The sequence below is a fragment of the Megascapheus bottae genome, chromosome 9 (genome assembly GCF_031878675.1).
Source record: "Megascapheus bottae isolate mThoBot1 chromosome 9, mThoBot2.hap1, whole genome shotgun sequence".
In the NCBI taxonomy this organism is placed as follows: Eukaryota; Metazoa; Chordata; class Mammalia; order Rodentia; family Geomyidae; genus Megascapheus; species Megascapheus bottae.
The window spans coordinates 30627364-30641393 of NC_143517.1; the positions used below are offsets into that span (position 1 = coordinate 30627364).

General features: G+C 37.0%; 1 protein-coding gene across 5 annotated transcripts in view; it reads left to right on the forward strand.

The window, feature by feature from the left end:
• The window catches only part of Wwp1 (WW domain containing E3 ubiquitin protein ligase 1), an 85215-nt gene that overhangs the window by 52235 nt on the left and 18950 nt on the right, over positions 1-14030 (forward strand). For all 5 annotated transcript variants that reach the window (XM_090339022.1, XM_090339018.1, XM_090339020.1 and 2 more), the window contains 4 exons: positions 2847-2922; positions 3027-3098; positions 5644-5732; positions 10404-10563. In XM_090339022.1, coding sequence (XP_090195148.1) covers positions 2847-2922; positions 3027-3098; positions 5644-5732; positions 10404-10563 — 397 coding nt within the window. The remainder of the gene's footprint in view (positions 1-2846; positions 2923-3026; positions 3099-5643; positions 5733-10403; positions 10564-14030) is intronic.

The window sequence follows — 14030 nt, forward strand, 5'->3', positions numbered from 1 at the left end:
AGAACATATCCACTGTATCTCACCGCTTCTCTATCACCAATTGAGTCTAATCTTTCATTTTTTCTGCCTGCAATGACACTGGAGTCCTCTCTAGCTGCTTTGTGTTCACACCTGGTATAGTGTGATACTATTCCCTATAGAACAGACAGAATGATTTTTAAAATTCTAAATAAGAAGTCAATTAAGTCAAGTAAAAATTACCACATATAAAGTAGAATCTGTATAATGATCTAATAGGCCTTACAGAATCTGACTTGTTAGAATCTGACTTATCTCTGTAACTTCTGTTTTCCTGTTTATTCACTATGCACCACCTTCAAAGTCCACCTGGCCGGACCCCAAACTCATGCTTCTACCTCTTTGTGGTCCTTATTCCTTCTGCTTGGTATATTCTTTCTCTAAATACTTACATGGTTTATGTTCTCTTCCTCTTCATGTTTTCACACAAATATCCATTGTCTATCAGTCTGCTCCTGTTATTTCTTCCCATACCACTCCTAATCTTTGTTTTTTTTCCTTCTTTCTCCTCCCTCTGGTACTAAGGATTGAACTTAGTACCTTGCTTGCTGAGTAAGTGCTTTATCATTTGAGTTATGCCCAAAACCTGTCCTTTCTGCTTTTAAGAAATAGTCCTCTCCCCCAAGTAGTGTGCCATTTATCAAGCTCCTTTTTTTTTTGTCTGTCCTGGGCCTGAGCACTGTCCTTGAACTTTCTCAAGGCTAGAGCTCTACCACTTGAGCCTCAGCACCACTTCCGGCTTTTTTTTTCTGTGTGGTGTTGAGGAATTGAACCCGGGTCTTTGTGCATGGAAGGCGAGCACTCTACCACTAGGCCAAACTCCCAGCCCCCTATCAAGGTCCTTTTAACACATACTATACGTAGTTTATTTATTCATGTGTTTTTGTCTCTCTCCTAGTAGTGCTTAGTTACTAATTCCACAAAAACATATTTTTACTTATTAATAAGTAATGTACTCACTATCTAGAAAACTGGCAGGTTCACACTACATATTTAATTTTTGTTGAATTAACTTGAATCTGACAATATAAGAGAACATTTTCTTTCCACTCTTTTTTTTTTTTTTTTTTGCCAGTCCTGGGCTTGAGCTCAGGGCCTGAGCACTGTTCTTGGACTTTTTCAAGGCTAGAGCTCTACCACTTGAGCCTCAGCACCACTTCCGGCTTTTTTGTATGTATGTGGTACCAAGGAATCGAACCCAGGTCTTTGTGCATGCTAGGCAAGGACTTTAACCACTAGGCAAAACTCCCAGCCCTATAAGTTTGGTTAGCCAATTCTTTTTTATTATTATTATTATTTTTGGTGGGTCATGGGACTTGAACTGGGCCTGGGCACTGTCCCTGAGCTCTTCAGCTCAAGGCTACTGCTCTACCCTTGAGGCAAGCCCCACTTCCCTTTCTTTCCACTCTTAAATATCCCCTCAGTCTGTGCAAGTTCTTTGTACCTATCTGTTAGGCTATCTCTAAATAGACAGCAGATCTAGGCCCTCTCTCTTGTGAGGAGAAATCATGATAAAAATAAATCCCTGCATCCCCAGATACCACTATTATGCCGCTTCTCTAACTAACTGCTTTATGTGGCCTGGTTGTAACTTCTTCCTAAGAATTTCTTCTTGCTTTGTTTCCTCCAGCAGTATTTTTTTCTTTCTTTCCTTTTCTTTTCTTTTTTTTTTTTTAATTTTTGGGGTAATGTATAGAGGGGTTACAGTTACATTCATCAGTAGTAGGTGCATTACTTCTCACACATTGATACCCCTTCTCATGTTTTTGTCCCTTTCCCTCTCCCACCCCCTCATCTTGTTTCCCTCCTTCCCTTCCCTATTTCAAAGAAACAAATAAACATATATACAATACACCAGGTAACAAAGTCAGATACAGTGACCACATGAAATTAACCATAAGGGGAAAAAAAAGAGAAAAGAAGTAACTGCACATAGTACATTAAGAACAATAATTACAAAGATAAACCTCTTATTTCCCTATCCTAGAGTTCATTTTGTTTAGTCTCATCCTATATGATATGTACAAAGCTTTTGAGCTATTGTGATCCTTTGCTAGGAGAGTCCTAGATGAGTACGAATTATTACAGATGAGGGAAACCATTGAGACTATGTTCCTTTGGGTCTGGCTTACTTCACTTAATATGATTTTTTTTTCCAAGTCTTTCTATTTCCTTACAAATGGTACAGTGTTGTTCTTTCTGATGGCAGCATAGAATTCCATTGTGTATAAATACCACATCTTCTTCATCCAATCATTTACTGAGGGGCATCTGGGTTGGTTCCATATCTTTGCTATGGTAAATAGTGCTGCAGTGAACATTGTTGTGCTAGTGGCTTTAGTATGTCCTTGTTTCTAGACATTTGGGTAAATGCCAAGTAATGGGATTGCTGGGCATAGGGGAGCTCTGTTTAGTGGCATAGTGGCATAGTGGTTGAATGAGTTTATATGCCCACCAACAGTGCAGTAGTCTAGCAGTATTTTTTTGTTCAGGTTTATGGTATGATTTTCTTCTAGGTCTTATCTACATATAGTGATTATCCTCATTTAGAATTAGGGAATAGTAAAAGCTTGCTTTGAATTAATCTGTAGTAGACTTGAATGTTTTTAGTTAACTAATTAGTTATGAAAACACTCATTCCTGCATGAAGTGTGTCTTCATGTGTTGTGATTGGCCTTATGCTCCCCTCTCTATTGTCTTATTGTATGTAGCTTTATTTTTTTCTTTTCTTTAGTCATATGTAGGACTGGCACTCTCTGCTTTCATTTTGAGTATTAATTACTCAGAGTGCCCTGTATTAACATGTAGTTTGTTTTATTTTTCTTTAGAACAAAAGGTGGTCCACAGATTGCTTACGAACGCAGCTTTAGGTGGAAACTTGCTCACTTTCGTTATTTGTGCCAGGTACTACAGTGGTAAATAAATCTTATCTTTATAATCATTTAGTCTGATCTTTACACTGTATGTATGCTATGGCTGACATGATATTATGATATTTTTGTTTTTAGTCTAATGCACTTCCCAGTCATGTAAAGATCAATGTGTCCCGGCAGACCTTATTTGAAGATTCCTTCCAACAGGTAAAGAAAGTTTTATCAGAGTGAAACAGCAACTATAGAACTAAAGAAAACTAAAGATTTGGGTACCAGTTGCTGAGTGATTACTTTAATAATAATAATAGTTGTTTTAAGCCTCACCATGCATCGAGTGATTTGCTTTGGCATTAGCCTGTTCTCTTTGTTATTTCGTTCATCTTCACAAGACCTCATATTATTTTCTCCTTTTTATATGTAAAGATGTTGAGACTGAAAGACAGTTACTCTATCATGAATTTAGATATGTATGTACTCAATAAACAGTAAACACACTTTTAGAGTAAGTTGATCTGTTTCAACACTCACTTAGCTAAGAATTTATTACCTCAAACAAAAAATATTTTGATAATACTAACAAATATAAATGAAATTGGTGGATACTGTATTTCATTTGAATTTTCCATTAGTGCACACTATTAATAATACATTAAGCTTAACAGAGACTACTAACAAACTCTAAATAATTCATTCTCATCTTTAGGCTTCTTTTTTGATGACATGATCTCAAAACAACCTCGCCTAAGCATGCAGTGTAAGATGCCCATCCTGGGCTGGGAGTGTGGACTCATGGTAGTAGAGTACTTGCCTCACATGCACAAAGCCCTGGGTTCGATTTCTTGGTACTGTATACACAGAAAAAGCTAGAAGTGCTGTGGCTCAAGGGTAGAGTGCTAGCCTTGAGAAAGCTCAAGGATAGAGCCCAAGCCCTGAAGTTGCCATGACTGGCAAAAAAAAACCTATAAAACTTCCCATTCCTGCTCACCTCTTTCACAGCCATGTTCTAGCATTTATCCTACTTAATTCTTTTTCATAACACCTGATACCTCATATTAGATCTTACTAGAATGTGAGTTCCATGAGAACATGGCTATTTAACTTACTGTTCTTTAGCCCAATACTTAAAACTAGTGACATGAAAGCTAATATAGCTACTATCAAACTTTTTGGTTTTTTCGTGTGAGTTAATAAATTCTTAGCAAAACAAATGTTTCACCTTTCCAAATACCTTACTCCAAGGTATTGACCTGATTTTAGTAATTACATCTAAATTCTCGTTAGGCTTTCCTTTTCTTTATGTTGTCTTGTTGAACGAATCGTGCTCTTTCATTGTTAGGTAGGGATGGAGTTTATGACTGTCCCTGAAGAGGCCTGGTGTTAAACTGTACTGTGCTCCTCTAGTCTTGACTGTGTGGTTCTTGCATCTCACATATGTGTGGTAGAAGTAATTTTTTTTTGGTGGGTCGTGGGGCTTGAACTCAACCTGGGCGCTGTCCCTGAGCTCTTCAGCTCAAGGCTACAACCCTACCCTTGAGCCAAGTCCCACTTCCCATCTTTGTCTTCTAGAGAAAAGAGTCTCAGGTCCTTTTGTGCCTGGGCTGGCTTTGAACCTTGATCCTCAGATCTTAGCCTCCTGAGTAGCTAAGATTACAGGCGTGAGCCACAGTCATGAAGTAATTCGTTTTTATCCACAGGTGAAGCCTACTTTTTGGGGGGAGGAAGGTCAGTCCTGGGGCTTGAACTGAGGGCCTGGGCACTGTCCTTGGATACTTTTTGCTTAAGGCTAGCTTTCTACCGCTTGAGCCACGTCTAGCTTTTTTCTGTGTGTGTAAGGAATTGAACCCAGGGCTTCATGCTTACTAGGCAAGCACTCTACCGCTAGGCCACACTCTTGGCCCCAAGCCTACTTATTTTTAATGTTGATGAAATTTATTGAATATGAAGACTTGGCTAAGTAAACATTGACATGAGATTTATAAGCAGGTTATAAAAAAGTTTCTTTTCCTTTTTAACTGTTGCTGCTCAGAAAAAAAATAATAAGTCACTTATTTTGGTACAGTTTTGAAGAATGAGAAGGAAGAGAATGTTTTCTGATTACTTTGAAGTCTCCTCACTGGGCCCTGGTGGCTCATGCCTGTAATACTAGCAACTCAGGAGACTGAAATCTGAGGATCAGTTTGAAGCCAGCCAAAATAGGAAAGTCTAGTAAAACTCTTATCTCCAGTTAACCACCAGAAAATGGGAAGTGGCTCTGTGGCTCAAAGTGATAGAAGGCTAACTTTGAGCAAAAAAGCTCAGGGATAGCACTGAGGCCCTGAATTCAAGCCCCACACTAACCTTTTCTCTCCCTCCCCACAAATCCTCAAGAAAAAAAGTTTTGCTTTTTTTGTTTGTTTGTTTTTTGTTTTATTGAACTCTCTTTTTTTTCCTTTTTCTTTTTTTAATTTTGTTTTATTGTCAGGATAATGTACAGAGAGATTACAGTTAGAGGTAATGTGTACATTACTTCTCAAACCTTGATGCCCCTTCTTGAGCTCTTTTTTTCCTTATCACTAGCCCAAAGTAGAAATATCATTGAATATTAGAAGAGGGGATGAGTGTATGAAAGTGAGTCAAAGAAAAGTTAGTAGATCAGTGTGTTCATTTAGAGATGAGACAATTTATTTAGAAAATATAGTTAAGTATAAATTAAATTGTTTCAGAAATAACAGTCTGTGTGTGTTTAAATATTCTTGTTCTTGTTTTTAATTAGATTATGGCATTAAAACCTTATGATTTGAGGAGGCGATTATATGTAATATTTAGAGGAGAAGAAGGACTTGATTATGGAGGCCTGGCAAGGTAAAGTTAAACACCTATCTGCTTTGAAATAAGCTCATTGTATACAGTGAGTGTATTTTAAAAGATGAACTATACAATTAGAAAATGTAAGATTTATTTTGCTGGTGAGCATGTAGTGGCAGAGCTTAGCATGCATGATCCATTTCATTCCCAGCACTCCCAATTAAATAATGAGGGAAAGGAGGGTGGGAGGAAGGGAAAAAAATGAAAGGCAAGAAAGGCAGTGATTTGGCTCTTTCATACACTTTGATTATTTTTTTTTTACATTGTAGACATTTTCTGTATCAGTGGGATGAAAATACCTATACATATTGGGGGCCGGGAATTTGGCCTAGTGGTAGAGTGTTTGCCTAGCATGCTTGAAGACCCGGGTTCGATTCCCACATACATAGCAAAAAGCCGGAAATGGTGCTGAGGCTCAAGTGGTAGAGTGCTAGCCTTGAGAAAGTCCAAGGACAGTGCTCAGGCCCTGAGCTCAAGCCCAGGACTGGTAAAAAAAAAAAACCTATACACATACACACATATATACATATATACAGAAAGCTAATATTCTTTTTTATCAAATGGCTGCAGAGTATTCCATTTATGGATATATCATAATAAATTGACTGGCATAAAACTATATTTAGTTTTTGTTATTTTAACATTGTACATTCTTTTTATGTTTGCACTTTTAATCTAATCAAAGTTATTCTTTGAAAAAGACATTTTCCACATGTTCATGGTAAGTATTTGTCTTAGTAATGAGTGGAAAATCCTTAAAATTTGTTTTCTCTACATTGCTTTACATAAACTTAAGTTGACAATAATTCATTTTTTAAATAAAAGTTTCACAAAGTCTCTTGTAAGAATTCAACTTAGGGCTGGGAGTGACCTGGTGGTAGAGTGCTTGCCTAGCATGCATGGGTTCGATTCCTCAATACCACATACATAGAATAAAAGCTGGAAGTGGTGCTTGGCTCAAGTGGTAGAGCGTTAGCCTTGAGAAAGCCCAAGGACAGTGCTCAGGCCCCGAGTTCAACACTCAGGATTGGCAAAAAAAAAAAAAAAAAAAAAAAAAAAAGAATTCAACAGCTCTTGAGTTTGTATTTCACAAGTATACATGATTATAAAATCAAAATTTTAGTATAACTATCATAAAGAATTGCAGGATGCTCATGGAAACAGATAGCTAATATATGTGAGGTTATCAGTTTTATTGCTGCTAGTATATATCTTTGTCCAGAATATAATTATGATGCTTCTGCAGTAAATATTACCTGCCATGATAAGTACTCATACTTATTGTGTTTTTCTCGCAATATGTTTAGAATATGTTAGGTTTGTTTAGAAATAAAGTGGAACATAGGCCTTAGAAGTAAGAAAATAGGGTATTATTTTCCATTATCTGATGTTATTACATTTACATTCTTGTCTGACGTCTTATTTGCCTTAAATGTTTGTGTCTGGTTCTATATCTTGCACTTTTAATGTATTTAGCCAACTCTTTCTTTGGCCTTTTGGGTGTTTAAAGGAGACTAAGAGTCTCACAGATTTTTCTGTCTGAGTGAGCTTTGAACTATTATCCTCAGATCTCAGCCTCCTAAGTAGCTAGAGTTACAGGCATGAGCCACCATCACTCAGTGAAGACAACTCTTTTATACTACTGTTTCCTTATTTCCGAATTCTTTATTTGATTCATGTGCTGGTGGGATGGATTTATCCTCAAATGTTTTCTTCAAGAGTTCATGGGCTAGCCTGATGCCAGTGGCTCATGCATATAATCCTAGCTACTCAGGAGGTCAAAATCTGAGGACAGTAGTTCAAAGCCAGCTCAGGCAGAAAAGTCCCTCGGGGCAGGGGATGGGGGAAAGAAAAGAAAAGTCCCCTGAGATTCTTATCTCCAATTAACTACTCAAAACCCAGAAGTAGAGCTGTGGCTCAAGTGGTAGAGCTCTAGCCTTGAGCAAAAAGAGGCTTGGCAACAGCTCCCAAGCCCTGAGTTCAAACCCCAAGACTAGTTAATAAAGGAGGAAAAACAAAAAGGTTATGGGCTGTAGATTCCTAAATCTTTCAGTGTCTGAAAAAGATTTTCTATTGCCACCTCACCTAAACTACATACCTCACATGACACATGGCTCTCCAGTACTCTGTAGGCATTGCTTCACTATTTTCTAGCATTGAATGTAAGTACTATAAAGTATGAGGCTAGCCCCTGTAGGAAACTTGTCTGTGAGTCTACATACACAGTCCTTTACCTTAAGGTTCATTAATTTCATTGTTGATTGTTTTGAAACGAACATATTAAGATCTTCCTTAATTTCAAGAAAATTTTCTTCTGTCTTTGAATATTTTTTTCTGTTCCATTTGTTCCATTTTTCTTCAGGAACATCAATCATGGGTATGTGGAATCTCCTTTCTCAGTCGTATATGTCTGTCATCTTTTCTCTAATCATTTTTATCTTTGTGCTTTTGTATTTTGTTTTGATTTTTCTTGAGCCTATCCTTATATCACGATAGTACTGCCCTACCTTTTACTGCTTCTGATGTGATTTTTCCTCATTAGTGGTTATTCATTTTATTTTCTTTTGTAGGTTCTGTTAGCTCATCTGTTATGTCATAACTTTTCAACCTCTATGCCCCCTCAGTTCATCTGAGTGTAGAGAAGGATGTGCTGATAGTTAACTATTCTGTCTCTTGCTCGTTAGGCATTTTTCTCTTTTGTGCTAGTACAGCAAAAAGGTTAATTGCCATATAATCATTCATTTGAATTGCTTTGATTTCCTCTGCTGTCTTGGTCCCTGATAATGACCTGAAACTATGGGAAATGTTATTCTTGCTTTTTTGTGTGTCTGGATACATTTTCACTTGACTTGGTTAGTCTTCTTCCCTGGGGCATATGTCAGCCTCATCACTAAGGAAAGTCACATGGTTCAACTAGTATTTGGGTTTGGATTTAATTTTATGCATTGGTATTAATCATTTTTCAGTTGGTTTTGTTTAGCAACAAAGGCAAGCGCTTAAAAAAAAATTTTTTTTTTTTTGGTAAGTAGTTTGCCAAGCCATAAGAACCTGCATAGAGGGGCCAGGAATTTGGCCTAGTGGTAGTGCTTTGCCTAGCAAGCACGAAGACCTGGGTTCGATTCCTCGGCCCCACATATATAGAAAAAAGCTGGAAGTGGTGCTGAGGTTCAAGTGGTAGAGCTCTAGCCTTGAGAAAATCCAAGGACAGTGATCAGGCGCTGAGCTCAAGCCCAGGGCTGGCAAAAAAAAAAAAAAAAAAAAAAGAAAGAAAGAAAGAAAAAAAGAACCTGCATAGAAGTGACCTGTGGTGGTTTTAAAATTTTTAGGTTGTTGGGACTGTGAGTTTGGCTTAGAAGTAGAGTGCTTGCCTAGCATGATGATGACCTGGGTTTGATTCCTCAGAACCACATACATAGGGAAAAAATGCTGGAAGTGAAGCTGGGGCTCAAGTGGTAGAGCTCTAGCTTTGAGAAAGCCCAAGGGCAGTGCTCAGGCCCTGAGCTCAAGCCCAGGCCTGGCAATAAATAAATAAATAAATTTTTTTAGGTTGCTTAATTAGTAATATGGAAATGACCAACTTATGCTTAAGAACCAAGATTTCTGGATTTTCTTTAAAAACACTATACCCTACACCCCCTTCTTTGATTAGAATATGTTGACCTAAGTAGCTCTTTCGCCTTTTGGTTAGTATACACTGTTTTACTATAGTGCTCAGCATTACTAGCCAGTCACTTGAGGGCTATGATCATATGCCAAGATTCTCCTTCCTTAGAGTCAGTAATATCAGCTGGGGTATGATAAGGAATGAAGAATTGTGACTAAGCAGATAATGTAAGTGTTCTCACTGCCTTTAAGTTGGGAATCTTCTTCAGAGGAAATTTCTGTTGAAAAGACCTTTTATAAATTGAATGTATTTTATGATAGGAATTATTAAAAAGGCTATAATTAATAAAATTAGAGAGTATCACATTTAATATTTTAATTCTGGTTCCCTTTTTAATATATTGACAAGATGTAAAGTATTCTTTTATAGTAGTGTGCTATGTATTATAGTATCACTAGAAAACATTATGAAAGCCAGTTGTGGGGTTGGGGAGTAGCTCAGTGAGACAGCCTTCATCTAGTATGCCTGAGGACACAACTGTGATCCCTACCACCACCAGAAATAAAACAAAAACCACGAATAAAAATGTGTGTTATACATTGATCCTAAAACGCCTATAAGAATTAAGGGTAGAAAAATATATAAAACTTAACAATCCAGTGAAAAGGGGTTTTGTTATATAAAGAATTTAGTAACTAATAGAGGTAATATTTAGAAATTGCTTTCAAAGATTCCTGGAGCTGGATTTTAGTATGCATTGAGAGAAAAGGTGGATTCTACCACAGTTGAATGGATGTTCAGACATACTCAAAAGTGTAGCATAGCAAAGAACCTGTCTCTTAAAGAAGAGTGATTTTGTAGTTTGTCAGTAGAGTTACCAGCAGGTAACTCTGAATGGAAAGCTAGCTCATAGAAGAGTTTAGATAGAGGAGGGCTGAGGCATTGGCAGTAAAACTGTTAAACGCTTTTAAGAACAGATATGATGTGTATGTATAGGTTATTTAAGGTTTCTTTTTAAATTCACAAATAAATGAAAGCTAAAACATTCACTTATTTTCTCATAGAGAATGGTTTTTCTTACTTTCACATGAAGTTTTGAACCCAATGTATTGCTTATTTGAATATGCGGGCAAAAACAACTATTGTCTACAGATTAATCCAGCATCAACCATAAATCCAGACCATCTTTCATACTTCTGTTTCATTGGTCGCTTTATTGCAATGGTGAGTTCCAACTTTTAGTTACTTAAACATGGCTTATTTCAAAAGCGTTTTATGAGAACATTAGTAAGAGAAGCTAAGCATTATATTTGTTATTTACTTCCTTTCTTGAGATAGTGTCTTTCTGTGTATTTCAGGCTTGCCTTGAACTTACAATCCTCCTGCTTCCCAAGTGCTGAGGTTATAGGTGTGCTACTACACTTGACAGTCATACATTTTGTTACCAAGAAAGTTTACTTTGTAAGAGAATAACAAAATGCAGCTTGTTAATATGAGGATTATTTAAATAGTTAATTATATTTAAGTCATTTTTAAACTAAGGTTTAATTATATGTAATATGATTTTATAATAAAAGGTTATTATTATCTCTTAAGTGACTTGATGTGTTTGGAATATGCAGGCATCCTGTGGAATTACTTTTGAAAAGTATATACAGGGCCCAGAGCATGGCCTAGTGGTAGAGTGCTTGCTTAGCATGCATGAAACCCTGGGTTTGATTCGTCAATACTGTGTACACAGAAAAAGCTAGAAGTGATGCTAAGGCTCAAGTGGTAGAGCATTAGCCTTGAGAAAGGCCAAGGACTGTGCCCAAGCTCTGTGTTCAAGCCCCAGGACTAGCAAAAAAAAAAAAATGCAAGCAAGTATATACATTTTTTTGGAATGGATTTTCCATTAATTCATTTATCAAGTTATTTATTGAGGGCCTACTGTAATGACGTGCCTTATTCTGGGCACTGGAGATAAGAAAAGATACAGTTCCTATCCCTAGGGATCTGTATCGAGAGGGAGCAAAATAATAAATAAGTGCTTGGGAAAAGGTAGTAATTGCTTTTTTATATATTGTGGTTAGAGGAGGCCTCTAAAGATTGGCATATGAACAGAAACATGAAGAAGGCAAGGGATTAATTCGTGACAGTACCTTGTAGATAAACATTTTGGGCAGAAGCAATAGCAAGGCAAAGTTTTCCAAGGCAGAGGTGATTTTTGGTATGGAAAGACTACATGAGTGGAACAGAGCTTATGGAGGAATGTATGGTAGGAAATGAGACCTCAATTCTTTTGAGAAGAACAGTTAGAACTACAAGTTAAGTAGCATGATTTAACTTGAATGCTATTAAGTTTGCTTTGCTGCTGTATAGAATAAAGACTGATTGATAGCAAAAGAAAGCAAGTGTAGAAACAATAAGACTATTCTAACAACCTTGGCAGTGACAGAGAAGTGGCTTAGATTCTAGGTATATAACTCTGCCAAGACAGTAATTCAAAGCTTTTTCATAATAAATTCATAAATGTAGGTGCTTTAGTGAGCTGTCCACTATCTCAACCACTTTACTACCAGGCTCGAATTCTGGTAGAACTTAAAAGGATTTTCTGACCTATGAGATGCAAAGAAAGTATTCACCAAAATCTATGGCTTGTACATCCTGTGGCAGTTGCCACTTCCCACAGTAGGCTGGGTTGAAGCAAGAGCTAATATCAGGGTGTGAGATCAAGCATATAGATTAGGTTGCTGTGTTTGGGATACATGTAGACTCTGTGGAAATGTAAAACAGGTTGTTAGGTATTTAACTTGAGAAGAATGAGAAGTTATCTAGGTTAGAGGCATTTGGTCATTCTGGGCTTTTAATATTCTCCATGAAGAGAGTACTAAAGCCTGGAGGATTATTTAAAGATGTAAATTTGGACAGAACGACTGGAGGCATCCATAAGTTAATGAAATGAGAAAGAATCAGCAAATGAACTGAAGTAGGAAAGTAGAGTGAAAATGATTGTTGAAAGAAAATATCTCAATGAAATGTTACTGAAAGGCTGACTAAATGAAGTCTGAGTTGATTGAGGTGAAAGATACTCATGAGTAGTAAGTTGGAAAGATTGAGAAGAGAATTGAGAGAATGGAAGAAATAGTGACAGCAAGCATAAGGAAGTCTTTTAATGAGTTTGCTATAAAGGAGCATAGAGCAGGTAGAAGTAGATGGCAAGTTAAGGAAGGAAGGAGAATAAATCATTTATACTGCAGTTGCTGGAGGCTCATCTGTGTAATCTTAGCTACTCAGAAGGCTGAAATCTTAGGATCATGGTTCAAAGCCAGCCTGGACAGGAAAGCAAAGCCCATGAGACTCTTACCTCCGGTTAACCTGGAGAAAAGCTGAAGGTTATACAAGTGGTTATAGAGCACTAGACTTGAGCACAAAAACTCAGATAGCACCCAGACTCTTGAGTTCAAGCCTCAGGAACAGCGGGTGCGTGCACGCACAATTTATATTGCTGATAGTGATGAACAAGTATGAGTGTAAAGACTGTCATGATGTCAGTAATACAAGGAATATGGCAGTAATGGCCTATGTAAAAGAGAGTAAGTGATTTATTTGTTGTACACAGAAGATAATAGAAAGCTTTTTTTTCCTTTTTTGCCAGTTGTGGGGCTTGAACTCAGGGCCTGAGCACTGTCCTTGGGCTTTCTTAAGGCTAGAGCTCTACCACTTGAGCCTCAGCACAACTTCTGGCTTTTTTTTTTTTTTTTAATATATGTAGTACTGAGGAATCGAACTTGGGTCTTTGTGCATGTTAGGTAAGTACTCTACCACTAGGCCAAACTCCCGGCCCCAAAGCTTTTTTTTAAATAATAAAATCTGTAAATGTAGGCGATTTAGTGAGAGTTGGTAGAAACATTACAAAAGTTCTCTCCCAATTATTGTTTCCTCAATGAAATATTGTCAGGTCAACTCAGGAAGGAAGACTGCAGAGGAGTTATTGAGCAAAAAGAAATAGGAAGGAAATAATGTTAAGAGTGGGAAAATATTAATTGGCAAAATTAAGCATTAGCTTTTAGGTTATTAGCTATGAACCAGCTAGCTTAATACATGCATTTCTGGTGTGTTTTTGCTACCTATGTATAGGCATTGAGTAACATCAGAGTTGAAATTTAGCCAGGTTGGGGATTTTGTGGGAAATGTACTAGGGCAGAGTTTAAATAGGTACGCAAGGGAGTAATTGTAATGATTGATGATGGCATAAACTGAGATAGGGGAGACTCATTTTATGAGAGTGGTAGGGAGACAGTAAGAACGTAATAGTGTCAGTATCAGTAAAAATCCCCCAGGGTCAGAAATTTCTGGGATACTGCAGTGGTTTCTTTCCTTGACCACTTTTATGAATGGAGCACAGTGCTCCTGAAAATAAAGATTAAGAGTGGGTTCTATCTGCACAGAGGTCTTTTTCATTTTCTGAATCCAGTTAGGTTAATTTATAAAACATTAGAGTATTTTATTACCAATTCCTACTTTTTCTAAAAGGTCTTTTATCATCCTACTTAATATGTTTTTTTTATGATATGTGCCATTCACTTATTGATATGTTTTCATGAGATAGCTTCATTTTGTGTTATTATTCTACTATACATAAGAAACTATTGCTGTATAATTTTTATTACTAAACAATTTGATATAACTTGTGTTGCTTTTCTTTGCAG